The sequence below is a fragment of the Lipotes vexillifer genome, unplaced genomic scaffold, assembly GCF_000442215.2.
Source record: "Lipotes vexillifer unplaced genomic scaffold, Lipotes_vexillifer_v1.1 scaffold336, whole genome shotgun sequence".
NCBI lineage: Eukaryota > Metazoa > Chordata > Mammalia > Artiodactyla > Lipotidae > Lipotes > Lipotes vexillifer.
In genome coordinates, this window is record NW_006771479.1 from 533,816 (window position 1) to 561,798 (window position 27,983).

General features: G+C 37.6%; 1 protein-coding gene and 1 pseudogene across 1 annotated transcript in view; one reads left to right on the forward strand and one right to left on the reverse strand.

Annotated features, from left to right (window-relative positions):
• Positions 1 to 10,890: 10,890 nt before the first annotated feature.
• Positions 10,891 to 27,983, reverse strand: part of LOC103089126 (mitochondrial inner membrane protease subunit 2-like) — a 45,469-nt gene continuing 28,376 nt past the window's right edge. Inside the window, exons 2-5 of the mRNA XM_007446811.1 lie at positions 14,917 to 15,020; positions 13,898 to 13,923; positions 12,145 to 12,203; positions 10,891 to 10,980 (exon numbers count right to left, since the gene is read on the reverse strand). Coding sequence (XP_007446873.1) covers positions 10,891 to 10,980; positions 12,145 to 12,203; positions 13,898 to 13,923; positions 14,917 to 15,020 — 279 coding nt within the window. The remainder of the gene's footprint in view (positions 10,981 to 12,144; positions 12,204 to 13,897; positions 13,924 to 14,916; positions 15,021 to 27,983) is intronic.
• On the forward strand, positions 18,542 to 19,178 carry LOC103088588 (ras-related protein Rab-9A pseudogene; annotated as a pseudogene).

Sequence of the window (27,983 nt, forward strand, 5' to 3'; positions counted from 1 at the left end):
AAAAAAAAAAAAAAAAAAAAAAAAAAAAAAAACACATAAGTAAAAATCCCAAATATTGTCTAAAGAAATATTTTTTCTTCTAAGAATCATAATATCCTGTACTGAATTTCTATAAATGATTCAAGGAGGTTGACAGTCTCTAAAGTTGTTTCTATTATGAAACAGATAAGTAGAACCCAAATGTAAACAACTAACCAATAACATATACACACAGTGAAAATTACAGTATTTTAACAAATTACGTTAGATACTTTTCTCATGAGAAATTCTCTATTTCATTATTTGCTACCATTTTTTAAATCCACAAAAAAATAAATGTGCAAAAGAATCATAACTCCTTGAAAATGACTAAGAACAACACTCCCTCCGTTTCTAGAGCAAAGTGAATATTCGAAGATAATTTCAGGAGGTTACGTTCATTAGCCAATATTCCCCTAACACCTAAGGCAGTTCTCTGATATTTTTCAGTACGATCTTCTTACTGTCTAATTATCCATATTGCTTTTCATCCTTTTTGTTAAACGGAAATTCACAGCAGTTTAACCTTTCATTCAGAATCATTAAATACACCCCCCTTCACTGATAATTGGCCTCTCTTTTTTATTTTTATACTATCTTCATTGGAGTATAATTGCTTCACAATGGTGTGTTAGTTTCTGCTTTATAACAAAGTGAATCAGCTATACATATACATATATCCCCGTATCTACTCCCTCTTGTGTCTCCCTCCCACCCTCCCTATCCCACCCCTCTAGGTGGCCAAAAAGCACCGAGCTGATCTCCCTGTGCTATGCAGCTGCTTCCCTCTAGCTATCTATTTTACATTTGGCAGTGTATATATATCCATGCCACTCTCTAACTTCGTCCCAGCTTACCCTTCCCTCTCCCCGTGTCCTCAAGTCCATTCTCTAAATCTTATAGCCAGTTTCTTAAAAGGACTTTATTTGAATGTAGTGTCTCTGAGACTGTCCTCAATTCTTTTCATTTTTTTTTTATTCTGCTCTGCTGTAGTTATTTCCACTATTTTATCTTCCAGGTCACTTATCTGTTCTTCTGTCTCAGTTATTCTGCTATGGATCCCTTCTAGAGAATTTTTAATTTCATTTATTGTGTTGTACATCATTGTTTGTTTGCTCTTTAGTTCTTCTAGGTCATTGTTAAATGTTTCTTGCATTTTGTCTATTCTATTTCCAAGATTTTGGATCATCTTTACTATCATTACTCTGAATTCTTTTTCAGGTAGACTGCCTATTTCCTCTTCATTTGGTTGGTCTGGTGAGTTTTTACCTTGCTCCATCATCTTCTGTGTGTTTTTCTGTCTTCTCATTTTGCTTAACTTACTGTGTTTGGGGTCTCCTTTTCACAGGCTGCAGGTTCATAGTTCCCATTGTTTTTGGTGTCTGTCTCCAGTGGCTAAGGTTGGTTCAGTGGGCTGTGTAGGCTTCCTGCTGGAGGGGGCTGGGGCCTGTGTTCTGGTGGATGAGGCTAGATCTTGTCTTTCTGGTGGGCAGGTCCACGTCTGGTGGTGTGTCTTGGGGTGTCTGTGGCATTATGATTTTAGGCAGCCTCTCTGCTAATGGATGGGGCTGTGTTCCAGTCTTGCTAGTTGTTTGGCATAGGGTGTCCAGCACTGTAGCTTGCTGGCCGCTGAGTGGAGCTGGGTCTTGGCGTTGAGATGGAGATCTCTGGGAGATTTTCGCCGTTTGATATTACGTGGAGCTGGGAGGTCTCTGGTGGACCAATGTCCTGAACTTGGCTCTCCCACCTCAGAGGCACAGGCCTGATGCCCGGCCAGAGCACCAAGACCCTGTCAGCCACACAGCTCAGAAGAAAAGTGAGAAAAAAACAAAAAAGAAAAAAATAATATAAAGTTATTAAAATTAAAAATATTAAAAATTTTAAAAGTTAAGTAATTTTAAAAAAAGAAAGAAAGAAGAGAGCAACCAAACCAAAAAACAAATCCACCAATTATAACAAGCACTAAAAACTATACAAAAAAAGACAGAACCCTAGGACAAATTGTAAAAGCAAAGCTATACAGACAAAATCACACAAAGCAGCATACACATACACACCAACTAAAAGAAAAAATGGAAATATATATATATATATCTTTGCTCCCAAAGTCCACCACCTCAATTTCGCATGATTCATTGTCTCATCAGGTATTCCACAGATGCAGGGTACACCAAGTTGACTGTGGGGATTTAATCCACTGCTTCTGAGGCTGCTGGGAGAGATTTCCCTTTCTCTTCTTTATTCGCACAGCTCCCAGGGTTCAGCTTTGGATTTGGCCCCGCCTCTGCGTGTAGGTCTCCTGAGGGTGTCTGTTCTTCGCTCAGACAGGATGGGGTTAAAGGAGCAGCTGATTCGGGGGTCTGGCTCACTCAGGCCGGGGGGAGGGAGGGGTATGGATGCGGGGTGAGCCTGCGGAAGCAGAGGCCTGCGTGACGTTGCACCAGCCTGAGGCGCACCATGCGTTCTCCCGGGGAAGTTGTCCCTGGATCATGGGACCCTGGCAGTGGCGGGCTGCACAGGCTCCCGGGAGGGGAGGTGTGGAGTGACCTGTGCTCGCACACAGGCTTCTTGGTGGCGGCAGCAACAGCCTTAGCGTCTCATGCCCGTCTCTGCGGTCCACGCTGATAGCTGCAGTTCGCACCCGTTTCTGGAGCTCGTTTAGGTGGTGCTCTGAATTCCCTCTCCTCACGCACCCAGAAACAATGGTCTCTTGCCTCTTAGGTCCAGACTTTTCCCAGACTCCCTCCCGGCTAGCTGTGGCGCACTAGCCCCCTTCAGGCTGTGTTCACGCCGCCAACCCCAGTCCTCTCCCTGGGATCCGACCTCTGAAGCCTGAGCCTCAGCTCCCAGCCCCTCCCGCTCCGGCGGGCGAGCAGACAGGCCTCTCGGGCTGGTGAGTGCCGGTCGGCCCCGATCCTCTGTACAGGAATCTCTCCGCTTTGCCCTCCGCACCCCTGTTGCTGTGCCCTCCTCCGCGGCCCCGAAGCTCCCCGCTCCGCCACCCGCAGTCTCTGCCCGCGAAGGGGCTTCCTAGTGTGTGGAGACCTTTCCTCCTTCACAGCTGCCTCCCACTGGTGCAGGTGCCGTCCCTATTCTTTTGTCTCTGTTTTTTTTTTTTTTCTTTTTCCCTACCCAGGTACGTGGGGAGTTTCTTGCCTTTTGGGAGGTCTGAGGTCTTCTGTCAGCGTCCAGTAGGTGCTCTGTAGGAGTTGTTCCACATGTAGATGTATTTCTGATGTATTTGTGGGGAGGAAGGTGATCTCCACGTCTTACTCTTCCACCATCTTGAAGGTCTCCCTGGCCTCTTTATTAACTGATTTCCCCCCTTGATTTACTACAAATCTTTTTATATGCATTTTGTTAATAAATTCTTTACCTTCTTTCAACTCAACACATTGTCACTGTTAGCAAAGCTTTCCTATTATTTCTTCAAGTTCTTACTGCTCTTTAAAGATGCTTTAGAATAATAAATTTTTAATAAACCTGGAATATTTTAATGATTCATATTTAATTCTATGGTACAATTTATGTGAGACATACTACTCACACTTAAGTATTTCCTATTGTATTGTCTTAGTACTCTACGGTAACTTTCCCGCAATCCAAATACACAAATTTTTGCAATGTAACTTATGACCTCTAAAAACCACAGTCAGCCGTATTACAATTATCATATCCGTAGCCAAATCAAACTCAGTCAGCCTCTCTGTCAGCAATTTCAAGAGCTATACAATTTTTAATAAAGTGCAACCTATACTTATTGTGCCTTCAGTAAATATCAATGTGACCTCCGAATGTGAGTAAACCTGTCACTAGATTATGCAGTTACCTTTCATAATAATGGATCATTGAGGCATCTCATTAATGTAAATAAACAATTACCAAAAAAAGAAAAAAAAAAGTATTCCTGTTCTTCTTGGAAAGAATGTTTTCCTTAACTCCAAAACACTGATAAAGTTTGGTGGCTATCGCTTTAAGCCCTTTCCTTTTCTTATCAGCCACAGACACATTTCCCAACAACTGCCACCCCCTCTCCAAAACAGTGCCTTTTTTTTTTTTTTTTTTTAAAAGGGAAAAAAAAATCTTAGATCAAATAAGGTGATATTTAAATTTCATTTTTAGATTTCTTCCACATTTCCGGGACCTAAGCTATGAAACAGAATATGGGATCTAGGATCATTTTTTTTCTAAGAACAAGTGCATAGTGTTGACTGGTAGGAAATGCATCTGAAGTTGACAAAAGAGACGGAGATAACCAGAACAAGATTAACCATTAGAGCCAAAAACTCAACTCCCAGAATAAACGACAAGAGATAAAGAAATAAGATTTCTATAGATTTCTTATTTTGAATAATTTTAAACAGAAAGGAAAGGATTTTATGCTCATCCTCTTGTAAAATACCTGCCAACTTGTAATTTTTTGATTTTCAGTAATTTCAACCTTAATAAGCACTATTCATCTGACCCCTTTGACTAAAAAAGCTCTGGTGTTCAAAGTCTCCTTATCTATTCTAAAATTTCTGCTTAATGTACCAACATGGCTTCTCTTCTTTACAAAAATGTCAAATCAATTTTGACTCCAGCTTCAAAAGTATGGAACAATATTTTTTCAATATTCTGAGGGATTGATTCTTATGTCTAGCTCTCTAACAATTCCATCTGGATTCTAAAACTATTTTCATGCAATTTTTTAAATGAAAGAGACCTTAGAAATCAACTAGTCTATACCTCTTACTTTGCAGGTGCTAAGACTTGACCCTAAGCATGGTTAAGAAAACCTCTCCCAGGTCACTCAGCCAGTTAATAAGTGATAACAGCTGAAAGTAGTAAGATTTCCTGAAGCCTACTCCTATATTCTTGCACCAAGGAACTGGCAGGTAGAGGCTTACAAATTTGTTTTACGTAAAAGAAAATAATAACTTTTAATTAGTTAGGCAAGTAACTTAATAAAAGTGTTTTTCAAATGCTTAATAGTAATCTTCTGTAAAAGTTCATCTCCTTATACATTCTAAGGGTAGTATTATAACTGTTTGTATCTTTTCATTGCTTAACACAATTTTCTATTGCCACTCTAACAAATTAAAACAAACAAAGGGGTTTAAAATTAAAACAACAGCCATTTATAATCTCACCGTTCTCCAGGACTGAAGTCTGGCAGGTTCGGCTGGGTACTCTACTTAGAGTCTCAGAAGGCCAAAATCAAGCTGCCGGCTGGTCTGGGCCCTTATCTAGAGACTAGGGGAGAGTTCATTTCCAGGATCATTAGGTTGTTGGCAAAATTCAATTCTGTGTAGGACTGAGGTCCTCATTTCTTTGCTGGCCTTTGGCAAAAGGTCATTCTTAGTTTCTAGAGGCAGCTTGCTTTCCTCTGCTCACAGCCCCTGAATCTCCAAAGCCAGCAAAAGCACATCAAATCTTTCTCCCGCTTTGGATCGTTCTGACTTTTTCCACGGCATCTTCCTAACTCCCTCCTCTGCCTCTGCTTTTAAGGACTCCTGAGATTACATTGGGCCCACCTGGATAACAGGAGGCAGGCTAGCCTCCTCACTGACAACTGAAGGTCAACCTTAATTACAACCACAAAGTCCCTTTGCCAGTACAAGGTAACATATTCATGGGCACAATATCTCATCATATTCACTGTCCTGGGCATTACGGCATGGAATCTTGAGGACCATAATTCTGCCTACTACACTTAGCACCTGTTTTACTAACATAACCTTAAAGATTTACATTTTTTTTAACAGATCCTATTGTTCAAACGTAACAACTCTAACAAAAATGTAAATTTTCACCCCTAACATTTATACGTCCATTTCCAGGAATGGCTCAGATTGGCCCTGCTTAGGTCCAATCACAGGGCCAGCTTCGTAGGGACATAACCAGTGCAATCACCCATGGGCCTGGACTCAGAAAAGCCCCACACTTGGGGCTTAATTAATGCTCTTCAGGTGCTATCTTGAAATTCTTAATACTTTGTTTTGTAAGTAAAGTCCTATAGACAATGGAGCATGTACTGAGGGTTTGTTTGAAAAAGAGTATATTTCTCTTTCGTTTTTGCAGAATAGTTCCAATAGGTACAAAATTCTAGGTTGGGATTTTTTTTTCTCCTTTAGCACTTTAAAGATGTCATTCAGTTCTCTCCTGTATCCCCCCAGTTGAAAAGTCGGCTATTATTTTTGCTTCTTTGAAGTAATATCTTTTTTTTCCTTTTAAGAGGTTTCTCTTTTTTTTGGTTTTCAGTGGTTTGACTACCTACCCTGTGCCCTAATTGTGGTTTTTCACTGTAGTTATCCTGATAGGATTTGTAGTACTTCTTGATTCTGTAGGTTGATATCTTTCATGAGTTCTACAAAATTCTTAGCCTTTATTTATTCAGGCTATTCCCCTCACCCATGGCCTAGATATTTTCTAACTGACCTATCAACCAGTTCACGATCCTCCCCACAGCTGTGTCTAATTTGCTGTTAAACTCATCTACTGAGTCCTTCACTTCAGTTATACTAGTTTTCATTTCTAGAATTCCTTTCAATTCTTTTTCTAGATTCTGATTCTCTAATGAAATCCATCTTTTCATCAATTTTTTAATATATTGATTATAATTATTTTATAGCCCATGTCTGATAATTCCAAGAGCTAGAACACTATGAGAATGTTTCTAATGATTGTTGTTTTATATTTTTTTAATCTTGGTCCTGGCTTGCGATAGGCATGGTTTATTTTTATAGAATGTCAGGTACTGTGTTTAAAACTTATAGAAACTCTGCATGATGTCTCTTGTTTCTGGCAATGACAGAGAGTTAAAGTAAAGGCAGATCACCTTAAAATCAATTGAGTTTATCAGAGGCTGCATTTCAATTTTTGTAACTTAATAGTCTATTTCTAGTTCTCTGTAACTCCTAGGATGTAGCCCTTCAGGGGTCCCAATTAAAAGTGTAGAGTGTTTTACCAGGGTCCTGCATCTTCCTCCCTGAATTCTAGTTTGTGACCTCTTAGCAATGTGAAACTGCCAAAAATTACACTCAGCGTCTCCCATCTTAGCTGCTGCTGCTTGGCTTCTCAGCCTCATAACCCGTATTGTCATTAAGTGACAAATAACCCAAGGTGAAAAGTGGCACTGAATACAGGGCTCACCTCAGTGTGTTTCTCTTCACTCTGGGATCTTTGCCCTTTGGTAGTACTACGATGCCTGTAGATACTCTTTTTAATATAGCTTTCTCATTTTTTCAGTATGGGCCTTAGCTTGAAATAAACTAATCTTTCATACCTGAAAGTGGAGATCAGATGGTGATCTTAATGGCCTCGCTTTATGTATGCATCCATATCTTACTGATTCCAAAAGTATTAAAGACAGGTTGACATACCTATGGGATAGTTTACTTTTCTGTGTTTTATCTTCTGCTTGAAAGCTAAACCATTTACTTCTTAAATTTTTCAATTATTTCTGTTAGAATTATTATTTCAACTTATATTCAAATGTTACTCCTTAATAGTTCAAGCTGACTCCTTATGTATAATATATAAGGTGTATTTGGGAGCATTTGGGAGCACCTTCATTGTAAATGCTGTCTTGCACTTTTTTTTTAAATAGGGTAACTGTTCACAGAGACTGGATTTTTTTCACAATAAGTTACGTAAGTACCCACTATTTCAAAGAATGCTGCATGTATAACTTTGTTCTTTGACAACTTCTAGTCAGCTCTCAAAGCATGTAAGATTTATGAAATGGGTTGAGCAGAAGCTATGGATATCTCCTATAGTTACATTGCCATAAAATCTCAATAATTCAAAATTGAAATTTATGATCACTGAAACATTTCTATGCTATAATTTGAGCCTGAACTAAGAAAATGTTTTATTGTATAATTAAATGTATAAAAATTGTGAAGGCAGTTTATCCTACTTAAGAAAGGAAATTGCTTTCAAGGACTACCTTAAGGGCACCAACTTTCTGTATGCCTCTGAAGAGTATTTATAAAATCAGTTTAATCTATATCAGACAATAGCAACAATACTTACACTATCTCATTTTTTAAGTGTTATTTGTCAATATACTTTGTAATGAATGCAAAGTATTATGTGTAATTGAAAGTGCCAAAAACTAAATCTCTCATCAAAACAAATTGCAGCCCAGGATTTCACTCTCCAGCATTTTTACTATCAATTAATTAAAGACAAAAAGCAAAAACCTAGGCACTTCTTCCTACCTATAGAACCTTTCTTTGAAAGTCATGTTATTTCTAAATTTGTGTTCCTGAAATGTATGATATTAACTACAAACTCAAAAAAAAAAAATTTGGCTCTAAACCAAAAAAAACTAGGAATAAGTATAGATAGACTAGTATCACACTAGTAATCACAATTATGTTCTCCCAGCTCAACAGATTAACTGGCTTTTAATACAATTATAGGTCATTATTCATTATTATCATTGCCCTGGGCATTTGTTTCAAAACATGAATTTCGTATTTTAGCAGACTGCAATTAATTTCCCTTGGTGGGTCAAGGGACCTTTAAAGATTTATAAGCACTCAAGACACAAAGGAACTAGCACCTTTCCCCTACCCCCAAGGGCTCTATTCTATTTCATCTATTTCCCTGGCTCAATTCTTCATAACTCTTTGCTCATATTTACTGCTACAGATGTAGCCATCACAGTCAGAAAATGGCAATTAGTCTAGCATGTTGCAAACCAGCTGTCAAAACTGTATGCAGACTGTATGTTTGTAATAAACTATTATTGCTATTAATAAAGAGACATTTCAGGAACCACTGTATAAGAAATTTCATTACAGAAATGGGGATAATCTGATAGATGTAGAGATACAAGGGTCTGCATGACTTCTTTACTAAGAATAAGTATCCTCAACCAAACCATCAACACAGTATACAGAGGCTTTATAGATTGACAGTAAAGAACACTGGATTTGATGGGAAGCCCTTCAAACCTTCGCTCTTCCATTTACCAGCCAACTGTACGTTCACAAGCAAGTTAGTTAACCTCTCTGTACCTCAGTGTTCTCATCTATAAAATAGGAATAACAACGGTACCTACTTTACTGGGGTTTATTTTAATGAGGATTACATAAAAATGAATGTAGAACTAAGCCCAGTGACTGAAAAATGATAAAGTCAGTAAATATTAAAGACTGTTGTGAGGCACATGAAAAGATGCTCAACATCACTAATTATTAGAGAAATGCAAATCAAAACTACAATGAGGTATCACCTCATACCAATCAAAATGGCTATCAACAAAAAGTCTACAAACAATAAATGCTGGAGAGGGTGTGGAGAAAACGGAACCCTCCTACACTGTGGGTGGGAATGTAAATTGGTGTACTCACTATGCAAAACAATATGGAGGCTCCTTAAAAACTAAAAATAGAGCTACCATATGATTCAGCAATCCCACTCCTGGGCATATATCTGGAAAAGACAAAAACTCTAATTCAAAAAGATACATGCACCCCAATGTTCATAGCAACACTATTTACAATAGCCAAGACATGGAAGCAATCCAAATGCCCATCAAGAGACAACTGGTGAGATATACGTAAGAAGATGTGAGTAGAAAGATACACACACACACACACACACACATATACACACAATGGAATATTACTCAGCCATAAAAAAGAATGAAATATTGCCATTTGCAGCAACATGGATGGACCTAGAAAATATCACACTGAGTGAAGTTGTCAGAGAAAGACAAATATTATATGATATCACTTACATGTGGAATCTAAAAAATAATACAAATGAACATATGCAAAACAAACAGATTCACAGACATACAAAACAAACATGGTTACTAAAGGGGAAAAGGAGGTGGAAAGGAATAAATTAGGAGTATGGGATTAATAGATACAAACTGTATACATAAAATAGGTAAGCAACAAGGATTTACTATATAGCACAGGGAACAATATTCAGTATCTTGTAATAACCTGTAGTGGAAAATAATCTGGATCACTGTGCTGTGTACCTGAAACTAACACAATATTGTAAATCAACTATACTTCAGTAAAGAATAAATAATTTTTTAAAAATAAAGGGACTTCAGTACTACAAGAAAAAAAATATTGTGGTTACTTCTTTTTCTCTTTGTAGATTGCATGTCTTTTTCCCTTTGCCTTTGGACTTGATCATCCCAACACTCTCACCAACACAGTGTTTTCCTGTCTTTGGGAGTCTGCTTTGCTTCACAGGAGATACATTAGTATTTTTCCACCTCAGACTTTAGGATCTCATCTTAGTTCACCTTAGACACACTCCAGGAAAGCAGCAGTGTACAACGGAAAAAGGTTTAGACACAGAATTTGTCCAACTGAAACGTAATTTGTGTCACATAGGTAATTTCAAATTTTCTACGAGCCACATTAAAAAAGGAAAAAGAAACAGGTGAGATTAACTATAATAATATATTTTATTTGACTGAATATATCCAAAATATTAACATTTTAACAAGTGTCAGTAGCCACGCTTCAAGTGCTCAATAGCCACATATGCCTACTATATCAGGCAATAGAGATTTAGAGTCAAATGGACCTGGATTCAAATTCTAGCTCTGCCAATTACTTGCCATTTACCTGCCAAATCTCAGTTTCATCACATTAAAAATAACTATGTCTACAAGATTTAGTGTATACAGAAGTAGCAATATAATGTTGTACATATGAAACACATAATGTTATAAACCAGTTACCTTAATAAACAATAAATTAAAAAGTAAATATGTCTACCACCCACAAAAATAAAATAATAACTATCTCCAGATACTGTTATGAGAATTAAAATGGCATACACAAAGCACTTAATGCAAGGCCTGACATACAGGGGTGCTCATTAAATGAGAATTCCCTCACCCTAACCTTCTACTCTAAAACTGAATGCTGGCTCAATATAGAATATTCTGTGCCCTAGCCTTATTTCCTTCCCTTCTACCCCTACTACAAACTATAGCCTTTTCCCCCACCTTCACAGCTCTACCTCCTGGCTTCCTAGCATCTATAAACTTCACTGTGTGGACTTTTAGAAGCCATGGAACCTCTTAGTCATGACCTAAGTATGTGGTCCTAAGAAATGAAGAGAGCTGTGCCTGAAAACTTCCTTCTCCTCTGACCCTGTCTCATCCATCTCCCCAGCAGTTGCCACTGCTGCAGCTTCCCCGGCAACTGCCATCAACAGCAATGCTTCCTCACAAGAGACAGACTGACCCTCCAACACTGAAAAGGATCATTCTACAAAGTAACTTATATCAATGTCAATTTCCTGGTCTCCATAATTGTCCTGTGGTTGTGCATAATGTTAAAATTGGGGGATATAAGATGAGTAAGGTCTGAGGAGCTAATGTATAGCATGGTGATGATAGTTAATAACACTGTATTATATAACTGAACTTGGCTAAGAGAGTAAATGTTCTCACCATAAATAGGTGATGGACGTGTTAATTAACTTGATGGGGGGAATTCTTTCACAATGTATACATATATCAATTCATCCCAGTGTACACTTTAAATATATTACAATTTTGTCAATTTTACCTTAATAAAACAGAAAAAAAAATTAGGGGTATTTGGGAACTCTCTATACTATTTTTACAACCTTTCTTTAAGTCATTTCAAAGTGAAAAGTTAAAACACTTTTAAATGTGATTATCTGAAACTTTATTATGAAGGAACCTCTGTCCCAATGGATGGTAATTGATATATCATTATAAAATAGTGCTACTTATGCTAAGTCTATGGCAGTAAGGCCATCACACAGGTTAATGAAAAGTCGAGTCCAAGGTATAGAAAATCCACCTTAATCACCACTATTAGTTTGCAAATCCACTAAGAGAGTATGATGTCACCTACTTACACTCTAACACTGAGGACTTGATGACAGCAAATAATGTTTTGTGCAACCAGTAACGTTATCAAACAAATACACCGTTTGATTTAACATTACTGAATAATGTGCTTAAACAATAGCCCCACTGCTACCAACAGAAAGAAAGTGACAGGAAAAGGAAGAGATGCAAAGTAGCGTATTCCAATATGCACACTTCCCCCACCCAGACCTTCCTTGGTTTAGGAAACGGGCCTTGGTCAATAAGCTCTGAATGAAATTTCTTACAATAGAAGTCTGCTCTGCTACATCCTGTGTTCCTGTAACATGAATTAGCTCACAGGCAACTGGTGAGAAAGAATGGAGAAAGAATTTTCAGTATAAAGCAGAAGCTGCACTGATTCACATCTGATTTTCTTCCCGGATCATTAATGTTTTGCCTCATTAATAATATCAGCTGAAGGCAGCAAAGTAAGAAGGAATCACTATTATACATTCAACCTTTCTCCTAGAAGTGCTTAAAGCAAGGTTAACTGAGATCTTTGTTTTCATAAACAAAATAAAGTTATAAATAAATAAATAAAACAAAGTAACACAAAACAATGAGCTGAGCATACATCTCTGTGATCAGTACATTTTGTACAAAGCTTGCAATCTTTCCTCTACTTGCAACTTGTGATAATGCCCCTGGCCCTTGTAAATATAGATAGCCTCAACCCTTCCTTATATAGTCTTCCGTCGAGCTACCTTCACCTTTTTTGTTTTAAGTAAAATCCGACATTTACTGCAGTGTTTATTTATTAGAAAGTTCATATGTCTTTTAAATGGTGCTATTGGAATTGTTGTTATTTTCATTAGTGTTCTGGTTACAAACATGCATAAGCCCTAGTAACTTAAGTATGAATTTACGAACTACATTTTCCAGAAATGAATATATAATATTATCATAGAAATGCTGCATTTCCACATACTCTGAATACATAAAATGCTGTCCGAGGATAATTTAAAATATAAACTGTCAAACTACCTTGTTTCCAAAGATTACTTATATATCAATAAAATGTGTTATTAATACAAATATTATATTTATCATATTTTATATTTAGCCATAAGTTCAAAATTTAGTCATGCATTTCCGTATTAGTCACACATTTCTTACACAGATAGGATATTCTAATGTAAGGACATGTGTCTAGAAAGCATTTTTGTTCATAAAACTAAAAAGATACTTTAAACAGTGTCTTTTACTATATTACATCATGCTAAAGAAGATTTTAGTATAAGACTTTTGGTTCATAAAAAGAAAGCAACAATTACTGCTTAATGATTATTTGTTATTAAATAACATGATACCAATCACTAAGCATTCTTATGTGTAAACCGCTCCTGCTAGCAACAAGCATTATGAAAGAAAATTTGTGTTATTTGTACATGACAGAGATATAACACAATTAACTCATTAAAACTACAGTTCAACCGAAGTAGCTACAATTCAGTATATCACCCTTAATTTGAATACACTATTTCTGAAATTAATTTACATAATAAATATCAATTACTTTAATATTTACATAAATGAATAGTGTTCTCTTTTTTACATAGTCTATGATATGCTAGGGTACTGTTATGGACCCATGCAACCCTGAATTTTAAGGAGCCTTTTTTTTTCCCAACTACCCATTCAAATTCACTTGGTTAGAGATAGTCAGTATGTTTCTCATAGAAAAAAAGTTACTGCACAATTGTCTGCTTATAGTGTGACCTCTTTCACTTGGGTGGGTATCCTCTCCACCACCAAGCGAGGATGTAACCTTGTCAAACCAAAGGCAAAAGAATAATGAGTGCACGACAGGCTAACCCAGCATGGAACGGTTGTTAAGGAGGTTGCAGAAACAGTTCCCTGAATGACAAAATAAAAGTATACGCCAAAGAGTAGGTTAATATTAAAGAAAGCACTCAAGAACATGAGAAGCATTTAATTCCCATCCTTGGATGGCTGCCATACAAAACTTCACTCAAATTTATTTCATTAGTTACTTACCAGATTTACTTAATATGTTTTCAAATCTTGGTAGAACAGGTTTGACTGAGACACATTTAGAAAATATCTATTTGCACAAAGTACTAGCCAAAGGTAAGTATGAACTAGTAGATACGTTTTGCTTTTACCAATTATAAATTATCACCCAACAAAAAACAATCATTCCAATTCAAGAATCAGAATTATAAGTTGAAAGTCTTCACCAAACAGGAGGACTTTACTATCACTAAACAAGTAACAGTAATTGCTACATTAACTGCCACCCCAAAGCACTAACTGGCATAACAGGGAATCATATTAAAACATTTTTATAAGTAGCTGAAACCAGCAGAAATTAGGCAAGTTCTGTTGCAGTCTTCTCAATGTAAATTTACTTTTAAAGTAAACAAACAAATCTCAAGCATGTACTAGGACTATCACTGTGTCAGTTATGTACATTTTGACATTCCTTTTCTACACTATGAAATTTTTGTTCCGGACCAGTCTTAGTACTTTAACAGAGAAACAGTGCCACCTTTTGGTCCCAAACAAAAGCCTCCAGTCTACTAGTCTTCCAAACTTCCTTTTTTCAGTTAAATTACCGATATATATATATAAATGCCACTGAATTTCATGTCACAATTATCATCGTCTAGAAATATTTTGTAGCTACACAAGCTAATAAACCATGAGAGTAACTTGAGTTGCTTCCAAAATGTGGAATTTCAACATTACCCAAATACCAAGTTCATGTACTCTAGATCATCAATATAATAATTTCTAATCAACATTTCATTAAACACGTTCTGCCAAATCCAGGTATGTCAGTCAACTGATATATTTTAAGTATAAAAGAAAAATCCTTTCTTATAGCACTGTTGCATTTCAAAATTGACTTTGAAAAATGCATTATATCAATATTTTAAATGGACCTATTAATTTAATAATTGACAGTATGGTATAAACAGTGAATTACTAGTTAAATCAGATAATTATAAATAATCTTATATATGAATATAGTATGTTTCTGATTTACTTACACTAATGACACAATGTCACCACGTTGTACTTCAAAATTCCTCACTTTCCAGTGGTTCAAAAGCACCACATCAGATGACTGGCTCCCCCCAGGATTCAAAGAAGGCTAAAAAATAAGATGAAAGAGACACATCTATCATTTGTATTTTTCATTCTTCATGGTTCCTTGCACTTCATAGCTGTAGTGCAGTGCAACAAAACATTTCTAATATGGTAGCTTTCAACAAATTGCTGTTCTAAAATAACTGCAAATGATGAGTTTTCAAAAAGGCTCATTGGGATTCTTCACAGAGAACCAGAAAAAAAATACATTACCAATACTTATTTGGAAGGAAAACGTGCTAGATATTCAAATCTTTACTAAACTCCAACAAAGAGCATGGAAACCTATAAGAAGAATTAAAAGGAAAAAGTGAATCAAACCTCCCAACAAAATATTTGGATAGGATCTAATTCCACAGTAAGTACACATTATCGTTCCATCTGGAGAAAAGAAGAAATAATCTCAAATCAACCAGGAAAACACCCATATGAAGAAGTAAAGACACCAGAAGAAACAAGTGATGGGATAATCTTGGAAAATATGGAAATTTGCCAATTTGACCTCTCTTTTCTCCAGAGAGCATGCAACAAGGGTCCTGGCTCCAGTTTAAGCCTAATAAGTAACCTTCACCTTAGGATTCAGACAAGTCTAGATATGCCTAAGGATTGATGGGGCAAAAACTGAGAAACATTTCGTGTAAGAATTCATCTGAAGGTCAGGAATCATCTAGGCATAAAAAACTGACTGAGGAGCCATAAAACCAACATACCTGTCACCTGGACAGGGGTGCAGAAAAGGCCAATGGATATCAAGTCTGAAACCTGATGGCGGACAAAAGAATGAGAAAAAGTAGGAAAGCTTTATCACCATTGACCCTCCAGGGTCTCTGAGAACGTCATAGGGGAAACAGCAATTTCTGCGGTGCTGGAAAAGGTACCAAACCACAGCTGAGTCGCTCCACCTTCACAGATGGTGGCCGCAAGAGGAGACACAGCCACAGCAACCAGGGCAGGAGCGAGGAAAACAGTGCATGCCAGACAATAGCCCATGCCTGGAGCAGTATGACATACTCTTTTTTAAAGATTCCTGGTATTACTTGTAGGTTCTACAAAGCAGATGTGGGCAAAGCTGTGGAAATTTTGCATGGGGACTATTATCACGATCTTATTTTTGACTCCCCAGATTTTTTGTGGCCAAAAATTATTGGTTATCCTTGGGGGTCTCAAACCCTTCTACAGCTTCTGCAGCTCCTTTATGTGATAATGCCTAAATATCTCTAACTTTAGTTTTGAATTCCCTGCTAATCATCTCTTGACTATGTGACATAAAATTCAACATGATTAAATGGAATTTGTTATCATTTCCTACCAAAACAATTTTCTTCCTTATTTTCTTACATCCTATTTACCATTTTCCCAGTCAACCAACTTAAAATCTTAATTTATCTTTTTACTTCATATCCAACCAGTCACCAAGATAAAGGGATTTTCTTTTCATAATATCTTTCACTTATGGCCCATCTTGTCTCCTCTCTACCATCATATTTCAAGCACCAGTCATCATATAACTTCATGCACCTATACTAGTCAGTCTCTCACCTCCAACTCAAAAGTGCATGATTCTATTTCTTTATAACTATAAAATCTTAAGTTACTTAACTTTATTATACTCCAATTTCCTTACTAGCAAAATGGTGATATTTAGTAACTATTCTCTAATTAATAATTAAATAATAATAATAGCCAATATTTGCCGAGTACTTACCGTGTGCAAGACATTGTTCTAAGGGCTTTACAAATATTAACTTATTCGGTGAGATCATGCATTTAAAGTGCTTAGAATAGTTCTTAGCCCATAGTTGAGCTCTTAATAACGTCTATTATTGATATTACTAAATCACAACTTTAACTAGAGGTAGTTTTGTACCCTTTCCCCAGGTTCCTCCTCTGGCTCTACCCCTAATAAGGAACTGAGCTGATATGGCAGGATAAATCCAAGGGGCTTTGTTGGGCCATGGTGCTAGGGTATGGAGCTTTTGCCATCACACAGTAGGGTTAAGCTGAAAGTCACGCTTCCATAGGGGTTTATTCTTTCTCACCCATATTTCCCATTCATATTCTCTATTTCTTCCTCTCCCTCTCTGTCTTTGAGTTCTGTATCTTGCAAGTCCTTTCCCCTTATTTCTTTGTATTTCTCTTCCTACATAATTGCTGTGACAAAGGTGGCCTGGGGTGACCACCTGCACATAAAGAGAAAATCTCCTTTCTATTGCACTTGCTCTGGGTCCATTTCTTTTCCTTGCCATCAGAGTAGTGAAGAACAAAAGTGATTTAATTATTTCCAACTGCTCTTCCTTAGTGTCTTTTATTGTTTTTCAAAAGTTTGTGATTACAACTCTTAATAAGAAATACACTTTACCCAATATACACATGCATGAATACACACATCTGAACAAAATGCCACAAAATAATAATTACCTTTACTTCATACACCCTGATATTTTCTTTCTCTCTTAATCCATGTTTTTAAAATTCTGTCTATAGCCAACCATATTAATTTCCCATCCACTATTGTTGATTTGCAACCTACAAATCAGTTGTAACCCACAGTGCTAACATCATAGCTTTAGATGATTCTTCTTTAACCATTATCCTATGAAGGCTGCTTTCTTCTGGAATTCTACCATCAGTTCTTTCATCTCTGCTTTATATTATTTCCTTAGAAAAGATCATCAATATTCTCAGTTGCAAATACCACCCATATACCTATGACTGTTAAAAGTGAAGTCCCAAATCACTTCCTCCTCTATACTCAATACATAGCACTGCATACTACAACACTTTGCATACTGTGATGTCAGTTTTATTTACCTGTCTCCACATCTAAACAGGAAGCACTTTATCCATTATTGTGACCGCTAGTTAAATTTATACCCTACCCCCCAACTGCATTTCTGAAATTCTAGAACATAATTCTAACTGGCTGCTGGGCATCAAATTTGATCAAGCCATTCCCCTACTTAAAATCCTTCACTAGCTTCCTGACACTACCAACATGACTGTCTTCAACATAAAAATCAAGAGACGTATGATCTGCAGGACCCTACCAATCCCCACTTACATAGTGCCTACAAGTTAACACTAAACCACAAGCAGTGCTCCCTATACACAGGTTAGTTCCTCACACTCCCAAGGCATCATCTAAGCAAAATTCCTGCCTGAAATGTTTCCCCCTCTATCCCTCTTCCCACAATCTGTTTAACTCATACTTCAAAACAACACTTAAGGGCCCTGCCCCGTCGCCACGTTGTTCCCTCGGTGCTGGACGGGAGCAACTGCAGTCGGACCCGGGCAGTGCCGCCGACGCCTCCTGCGCGCCGGGTCCTCGAACTTCTCTCTTTCCTCACTGCACCTGGATGGGCTGGCCCGGAGCTCCCGGGCTTCCTCCGTGTGGCCGCGAGAAACTCCCTGCACTCCTATAATGAGCCTGGCACAGTGGTGAACGGCTTTTCCTGCGGTCCGTGCCCAAGTGGATCTTCCCGACAGCCCTAGAGATAATGATGATATTTGAACTGAACAATTAAGGGTTCTGAAATCAGAGATCTTGAGATTAAAAATGGCAGGAAAATCACTGCTTTTTAAAGTAATTCTCCTTGGAGATGGTGGAGTTGGGAAGAGTTCTCTAATGAACAGATATGTGTCTAATAAGTTGGACACCCAGCTCTTCCATACAATAGGTGTGGAATTCTTAAACAAAGATTTGGAGGTGGATGGACATTTTGTTACCATACAGATTTGGGACACGGCCGGTCAAGAGTGATTCAGAAGCCTGAGGACGCCATTTTACAGAAGTTCTGACTGTTACCTGCTTACTTTTAGCGTCGATGATTCTCAAAGCTTCCAGAACTTGAGTAACTGGAAGAAAAAATTCATATATTATGCGGATGTGAAAAAGCCCGAAAGCTTTCCTTTTGTGATTTTGGGTAACAAGGTTGACAGCAGCGAGTGGCAGGTGTCTGCAGAAGAAGCTCAAGCCTGGTGCAGGGACAACGGCGACCATCCTTACTTTGAAACTAGCGCAAAAGATGCCACGAATGTCACAGCGGCCTTTGAGGAAGCAGTTCGAAGAGTGCTTGCTACCGAGTATAGGTCAGATCACTTGATTCAGACAGACACGATTAGTCTGCACCGAAAGCCCAAGCCTAGCTCATCTCGCTGTTGAAGTTAGAGAGGCTGCCCATGTGATCTAACCAGCTCATACACTTGCACAGATAAGCACAGGGTGCAGCCGAGAATTAGTGTTTGCAGCGATGGATCATGTACTCATAAAATTAAACTAACCATATTACTGCCTTGTTAGTGGGTGGGTGAAGGGACACATCCACTCACAGGAGACTCTGTTTACTCAGTAATGGCACCTTACATTTATAAGTTGTAACGGTTGTCTAATAATGTTTAATTTAAATATGTATGTTACAGAGCTAATAAATGAGATGACCAAGACTTTATAATTAAAACAAAACACTTGAGTATTCTAGAAGTTACTGTTTTTTCCCTGGGAAAATGGAGAACTACTTTTTCTATGTGTATATTTTTATGTAATTAGCATTCTGTTCCTGGTTCAGGGAAAACATGTCCTAAAGCAATAATGTTAGATATTTAAAAGATTAAAATCCAGAAAGAAAAAAAAAACTTGAATTCTGTGAGGCAATCTCATAGGAATTCTTTCCTATCACTCCTGATCTCTCCTCCCCATTCCCGTCTTCAGTCTCCATCAGGTGATCAAAACTCCCAAGTTCCCCATCAAAACCTGCGACTGCTGCTATCATAGCAGTTTTAAGCACATATTATAATTATTGCATTATCTCTGTCTCCAAGAGTCTCTAAGCATTTTGAGAATAGATTATTTCTTATGTCTGTGTTCTTGATACATGGGCAAGTAAGGATGTTAATAAATCTTTGTGGAAAGAATTGTTTAAAAATCAATTAATGCAATTTCCAAAGACTCCCCAAATCAACATGCCCAAAACAGAGGCCACATTCCATCCTAGCCCCAAAATATACTTCTATACTCTCCTCTTTAGTTAACAGTATCACCACCCACCTTATCCCCCCCATACTAGAAAACTCCTGAGTCCTTCTCAGCTTCTCTCTCAGTCACCTAACACCAGACCTTCCCCTCTTCCCAGAATGCCTTTTCCCTGCTTGGAAAAATTCTGTTTATCTTTCAAAGCCCAGCTCTGACGATGGTGACTTCTCCGTGAAGCCTTAAAACAAAACACAACAAAACTTGAAGTTCCCTTGCAGAAATTAGGAAATTACATCCTGGTGCTCCATGGTTAGGGACCGAATAATCCCTATAGACTCAAATCTTGACACTTGCATTCATCTTTCCCTTACAGAACCAATCATCTACCAACTTTTCTAATGTTAATTGTTAGAACCAAAAGGTAATGCATGGTAAACAGAAGATTTATGTAGGGGAAAAAAAACCCAGAAGGAAGCACGTCTAATTTCAAGAAGTAAAATATTAGAATCATTAGCCAACACCTGGAAGACCTTGTTTGATTTTTACAAAGGAAGCAATAGTTTTCTTTTACCTTTCCTCTCCTCCACAAGGCTAAATTAATCATTCCCCCACCTGTGCTCCCTTAGCAATTTAGGGAAACTTCAGGGATAGCTCTTAAAACCTTATTACAGGTATCTGCCTATACATATGACTCTTTCACTGTAAGTTTCTCAATTACAGGAACCATACTTTATTCATTTTTGTATGCCCAATCCCAGAACAGTGGCTGGAAAATAGTGTGTCTATGCTTTGAAGTTTAAAAGATTAAAGGTGTTTGAAAGCATATTTAACTAAGATGTTTCCCAAGCAATGTACGTTATCTAAACAATGTATACATCTCTTGGACCTCCCTGGTGGCACAGTGGTTAAGAATCTGCCTGCCAATGCAGGGAACATGGGTTTGAGCCCTGGTCTGAGAAGATTCCCACATGCCACAGAGCAACTAAGCCCGTGCACCACAACTACTGAGCCTGCGCTCTGGAGTCCGTGCTCTGCGAAGCCACTGCAATGAGAAGCCTGCACACCACAATGAAGAGTAGCCCCTGCTCGCCGCAACTAGAGAAAGCCCACGTGCAGCAACAAAGACCCAACGCAGCCAAAAATTAATTAATTAATTATTTTTTAAAAAATAAACAATGTATACATCTTCCAAGAAAATATACTCTGGATGAGTAAGTTCAGTAAGAAATTTTTTGTGTTGCATCAAGTAGGCAATTTAAGCATTAGGAATAAAGTTGGACAGTGCTTTATTAGTAACCATAATAAGATAATGCTAATCAAAACAGAATAAAATTTTCTTTACAATTCATTTAGAAATGTAAATAACACTTATGAATATGAATAACACTTTTCATAAAGAGAAACTTTCTGTAATTGGGAAACTGTTCCTATAGCACTATAAAAACCATAGTTGTTTGTACTTCAAACAAAAATTTTTTAAAAAATAAGTACACTTTACTTCCTGAGTTTTCTAAAACAACTTTTCAGAAGAAAAATAATGCACTAACTTCAAAATGAAAATTTTATATAAGAAATGAAGAAAACTTCATTTGGATGATGCAATTTTAGAAAAATTAGTAAACCATGTTATTTCTTGGAAATTTTACAACTTGTTTTTCCCTGTGGAAAGGCAGTTTGCTTCAGACAGAACAAGCAATATTTTCAAACCAAAGAAGGTATACACATGAAATCTAAATTAAAAGTCATAAACTTTGGGAACCCAATGTAACCAAAGAGTCCAAATTTTCTTGTCATGTTGTTAATATTTTAAATCCTAGATTCCCAGAGATTACATCAAAATTATAACGAACTGAAAATAACAATGTTTTCTGGAGTAAGAAACCTCAGAGAATATTTAACCTAGGAGTTTCTTTTTTTGTTTTAATTAAAGTATAGTTGATTTACAATGTTGTGTTAGTTTCTGGTATACGGCAAAGTGAGTCAGTTATATATTTTTTTCAGATTATTTTCCATATATATAAAACTGAATGTATTCTTACTGAATATAGTTCCCTGTGCTATACAGTAGGACCTTATTGTTTATCTATTTTACATGTAGTAGTTTGTATCTGCTAATCCCAAACTCCTAATTTATCCCTCCCCGCCCCTTCCCCTTTGGTAACCATAAGTTTGTTTTCCATGTCTGTGAGTCTGTTTCTGTTTTGTATATAAGTTCATTTGTATCATATTTTAGAGTCCACATACGTGATATTATATTTGTCTTTCTCTTTCTGACTTACTTCACTTAGTATGATAATCTCTCGGTCCATCCACGTTGCTGCAAATGCCATTATTTCATTCTTTTTTTATGACTGAGTAATATTTCTTTGTGTGTATGTGTGTGCACACGCACACGCATGCATGTGTGTGTGTGTGTGTGTGTGTGTGTATATATATATATATATATATATATCTCACATCTTCTTTATCCATTCATTTGTTGATGGACATTTAGGTTGCTTCCATGTCTTGGCTATTGTAAATAGTGCTATTATAAACATTGGGCTGCATGTATCTTTTCGAATTAGAGTTTTCGCCAAATATTTGCCCAGCAGTGGGAGTGCTGGATCATACAGCAACTCAGCAACTCTATTTTTAATTTTTTAAGGAACCTCCATACTGTTTTCCATGGTGGCTGCACCAATTTACGTTCCCACCAACAAGGTAGGAGGGTTCCCTTTCCTCCACAACCTGTCCAATCTAGGAGTTTCTACCTGTATCTCAAAATGTGTGACTGTGTCAGATGTTCCTGCTTGCAGTCAAGGAGATTTCCAGCAGCAAGGGGGAAAACACTGCTAGTCATTGGAATTACCAATAAAGAAGAAAATAAACCCAAAAGCAGCTCTGCCCTTCTTTACTTCAGTGATTTACATTCTCACACAATCAATTCCTTAGCTTCTACTGTGGAGCACTAGGATTAAAAATCAAACAACTTAGATAAGTCTTTTGGACTTGTACACACTGTTGTATCTAAAATAGATAACCAACAAGGACCTATTATATAGCATAGGGAATGCTGCTCAATGTTCTGTAATAACCTAAATGGGAAAAGAATTTGACAAAGAATAGACACATGTATATGCATAACTGAAAAAAAGAAAGAAAAGAAAAAAAAAGCAAACAACTTAGATAAGTCTTTTGGATAGCCCTTGCTCTAAAGACAGAAAACTATGTTCAAAACTGGGCTCCACTTGCTTACTAGCCAGATTACCTGAAACAAACTATTTAACGTTTCTAAACCTGATTTCCACATCTATAAAGTGGGGATTGCAGTACCACCCACCTCATAGGGTTCTCATATAAGAATTAAATCAGAACATCCAGGAAACATTCTTAATAGTGCATGATACCAGTCAACAAATAAGATGATAATGATGACTACAGCAACAATAGGACAAAAGGAAACAAAATCAAGTACAATATCCTCTCCATAAGATTCAAGATAAGATTAAGCCTTTGCTTATTGCCCTGAATGTTTTTCCTTTTAAAAACTGGCATACCTTTTTTTTATTGCTCTTCACTTTATTGTGCTTCACAGATATTTTGTTTTTACAAATTGAAGGTTTGTTTCAACCCTGCATCAAGGGTCTATCAGCTCTATTTTTCCAACAATATATACTCACTTCGTGTCTCTGTGTCACATTTTGGTAATCCTAGCAATATTTCAAATTTTTCATTTATGATACTTGTTATGGTGACCTGTGGTCAGTAATCTTTGATGTTGTTATTATAATTGTTTTGGGGCACCACAAACTGTGTCCATATAAAACAGCAAATTTAATCGATAAATGTTGTGTGTGTTCTGACTGCTCCACCGACTGGTCATTCCCCCCACTCCGGCCTTCCCATTCCCTGAGACACAACAATATTGAAATTAGGCCAGTCAATACCCCTACAATAAGTGTTCAAGTGAAAGGAAGAGTTATAGGTATCTCACTTTAAATCAGAAGCTAGAAATTAAAACCATGAAACTCAGATTGGGACTTGAACCCACATTCTTTTAACTGAGATCACAACCTGGTCTCAGGACTTACTGAAGCTCAGGTTCTTGATGTCTCATGGAAGAATTCAGTGAGAGACAAAGTGATAGGTAAAAAGTGGATTTATTTAGAGAGAAACACACTCGATAGACAGAGTGTGGGCCATCACAGAAGGCGAGAGAGGCACCAGGGTATGGGGTTGTCAGTTTTTATAGGGGCAGGTAATTTCATAGGCTAATGAGTGGGAGAAGTATTCCAGTTATTTTGGGGAAGGGGCAGAGATTTCCAGGATTGGGTCACTGCACACTTTTTGATCTTTGATGGTCAGCCTCAGAACCGTTATGGAGCTGGTGGGTGTGTGCATTTAGCATATGCTAATGTATTACAATGAGCATATAATGAGATTCAAGGTCCACTGGAAGTCAAATCTTCCACCATCTTGGACCTATTTGGTTCTAATCAGTTTACATCGTGTCTTCGGTCTATGTCATTCTTTTAAAGGTTGTGCCCTGCCCCCTTCCCTCCTGTTTCAAAATGATTAAGCTTAGTGACTAAAGGATGTGGAAAGCCAAGAAAAGTTGAAAGCTAGGCCTCTTAGGCCAGTTAGCCAAACTGTGACTGCAAAGGAAAAGTTATTGACAGAAAGTAAAAGTGCTACTCTAGTGAACACACAAATGATAAGAAAGTGAAACAGCCTTATTGCTGGTATGGAGGAAGTTTTAGTGGTCTAGAGAGAAGATCAAACCAGCCACAACATTCCCTTCAGCCAAAGCCAAATCCGGAGCAAGGTCCTAACTCTCTTCTATCCTGTGAAGGCTGAGAGAGGTGAAGAAGCTGCAGAAGAAAAGTCTGAAGCTAGCGGAGGTTGGTTCATGAGGTTTAAGGAAGGAAGCCGTCTCCATAACATCAAAGTGCAAAGTGAAGCAGCAAGTGCTGATGTAGAAGCTGCACAAATTATCTAGAAGATCCAGCTAAGATAATCCACGAAGGTGGCTACACTAAACAACAGATTTTCAATGTAGATGAAAGAGCCTTATACTAGAAGATGCCATCCAGAACTTTCATAGCTAGAGAGAAGTCCATGCCTGGCTTCAAAACTTCTAAGGACAGGGTGAGTCTCTTGTTAGGGGCTAATGCAGCTGGTAACTTTAAGCTGAAGCCAGTGCTCAATTACCATTCTGAAAATCACAGGGCCTTTAAGAATTATGCTAAATCTACTCTGCCTGTGCTCTGTAAATGGAACAACAAAGTCTGAATTACAGCACAACTCTTTACAACATGGTTTACTGAATTTTTTTTTTTTTTTTTTTTTTGCGGTATGCGGGCCTCTCACTGTTGTGGCCTCTCCCATTGTGGAGCACAGGTTCTGGACTCGCAGGCTCAGCGGCCATGGCTCACGGGCCCAGCCGCTCCGTGGCACATGGGATCTTCCCAGACCAGGGCACGAACCCGTGTCCCCTGCATCGGCAGGCGGACTCTCAAACACTGAGCCACCAGGGAAGCCTGGTTTACTGAATATTTTAAGGTCTGTGGAGACCTACTGCTCAGAAAAAATATTCCTTTCAAAATATTACTGCTTGTTGACAATGCATTTGGTCATCAAAGAACTCTGATGGATGTATAAGACTAATGTTGTTTTCACGCCTGCTAACACAACATTCTGTAGCCCATGGATCAAGGAGGAATTTCAACTTTCAACTTTTTTTTTTTGTCTACTATTCCTACTATTGATAAAGAAACATACATGCTGTGGGAAAAAAAAAAGAAATTGCTAGAGCCACCCCAACTTTCAGCAACCACAACCATGATAAATCAGCAGCAACAACGAGGCACAACCCTACACCAGCAAAAAGATTATGACTCACTAAAAGCTCAAAAGCTGGTTAGCAATTTTTAGCAATAAAGTATTGTTTAATTAAGATACGTTCATTGTTATTTTTAGACATAATGCTATTGCACTTAATAGACTACAGAATAATGTAAACATAACTTTTAAATGTACTGGGAAACGAACAACAACAAAAAAAATCATGTGACTTCCTTTATTGTGCTATTCACTTTATTGCGGTGGTCTGGAACCAAACTTGCAATACCTCTGAGGTACGCCTGAACTAAACTGGAAGTCCTCAGGCTGAAATTTTTACCACCATCACCCCCCGACTACCAAATTCTTGGTGCATGGTTTCATTTCAGCTAAGCAAATAAAGTAAGCATACTTCTATTTTGGATCCCAATTGTTCTGCCTCTTGGAAGTAATCCAGATGAAATTTCAATGTGCATAATTATTGAAAAATGTCTTCTAGAAAAACATGATGCCTGGGCTTCCCTGCTGGCGCAGTGGTTAAGAATACGCCTGCCAATGCAGGGGGCACGGGTTCGAGTCCTGGTCCGGGAAGATCCCAGAGGCCACGGAGCAACTAAGCCCATGCGCCACAACTACTGAGCTTACACTCTGTAGCCCACAAGCCACAACTACTGAAGCCCGTGTGCCTAGAGCCCATGCTCCACAACAAGAGAAGCCACTGCAACGAGAAGCCCGTGCACCACAACGAAGAGTAGCCCTTGCTCGCCGCAACTAGAGAAAGCCTGTGTGCAGCAACGAATACCCAACGCAGCGAAAAATAAATAAAAATTAAAAAAAAAACCAAAACATTACACCCATTATGTTTTTAAGTTTCATTTTTAAAACATACATACATATATAAAGGTATACAGTAAAAAAAAAAAATCTTAAATTAGCTCTGGTTGATGAGATTATAATTTTCTTTTTCTTTTTTTTTTTTTGGAAAAACTTTAAGTTACATTAAAAAGAGGTTATATGCTTTGCTCTGACCTAAGTACTATATCATTCACTCTAAGAAAGACAATATAAGTCAGCAGATTTCAACAGATGTTAATAAATTATGTTAAACCTTGAAATGGCAGATATCAAACCTGCTTTTGAAACAAATATAACACAGGAGTTGAGCTTTAACGTTCTCTCTGATCAATCTGACGGATTTTTATTTCTCCTACAAACAAATATTATTGTCAAGGTATCCTAAATTCTCAGCTTGTGTCTAAATTCAAATCATATGACAGTTTGGGGGAAATATATGTCTTGATTTAGGAAAATATAACTCCCCTAGAGAATTAAACAGAGACATGATAGATTTCTCACCTTGTAAGATTTAGCCACAGCCAAATAATAAATGATATTATTATGGTTTCGATTTTTTCTATAAATTTCTTATTCATTTATTCTCTCATTCACTTTTTAATTAAAACAAAAGAAGTCCACAGCCACAATTTACTACCTATAGTCTACCAATAAAGCCCGGTTTTAACCTCACATCTTTGGGAGCAGTACTGTCAATCTTTTCAGATCTGTAACGAGCACTACCCACCCTGACTATATTCAATCTAAAATGTTTAAATAGTATTTTGTGCTTTTCAATAAGACAGTCCCCAGTGGCAGCCACAGGAACCAACAGCAGCCCCCAGACTTCTTTTGAAGAACCATTACTTTAGAGAACTGATTGGTGGGGTGAGGTGCGGCGGAGCAGGACTGTTAAAGTAAGAGAAGAAACTGAAATAATACTTCATTGTTAACTTTCTAACATTGTAGCACTAGCCAGCAAGCAATGAGGTACACGTAAAATAAGTATATTCTGATTACAGAACAATTATTATTATTAGATGCCATACTTTTGAAAAAACATGCATAAAATTGTGTAAAATGTCATCTTCCTTCTCTTGCTATTCAGGTGTCTTATTGTTTGCATGGCTTCTAGAGTTCTCAGACTTGTCTTACAGGTGTGCATAATAAAATGGACTGTACTGTACCCAAGTCTGCATGAAGCTTTAAGTTGGAAGTGGAGCATTCTTTCCAGGTAAAGGGTACTTACTACCCATAGCCCTGAATACTTGACCCCCTACAATGACCATCCATCTAATTCAAAAATTATTCAAACTTTTGACCTCAGGGCCTTTAACCTGG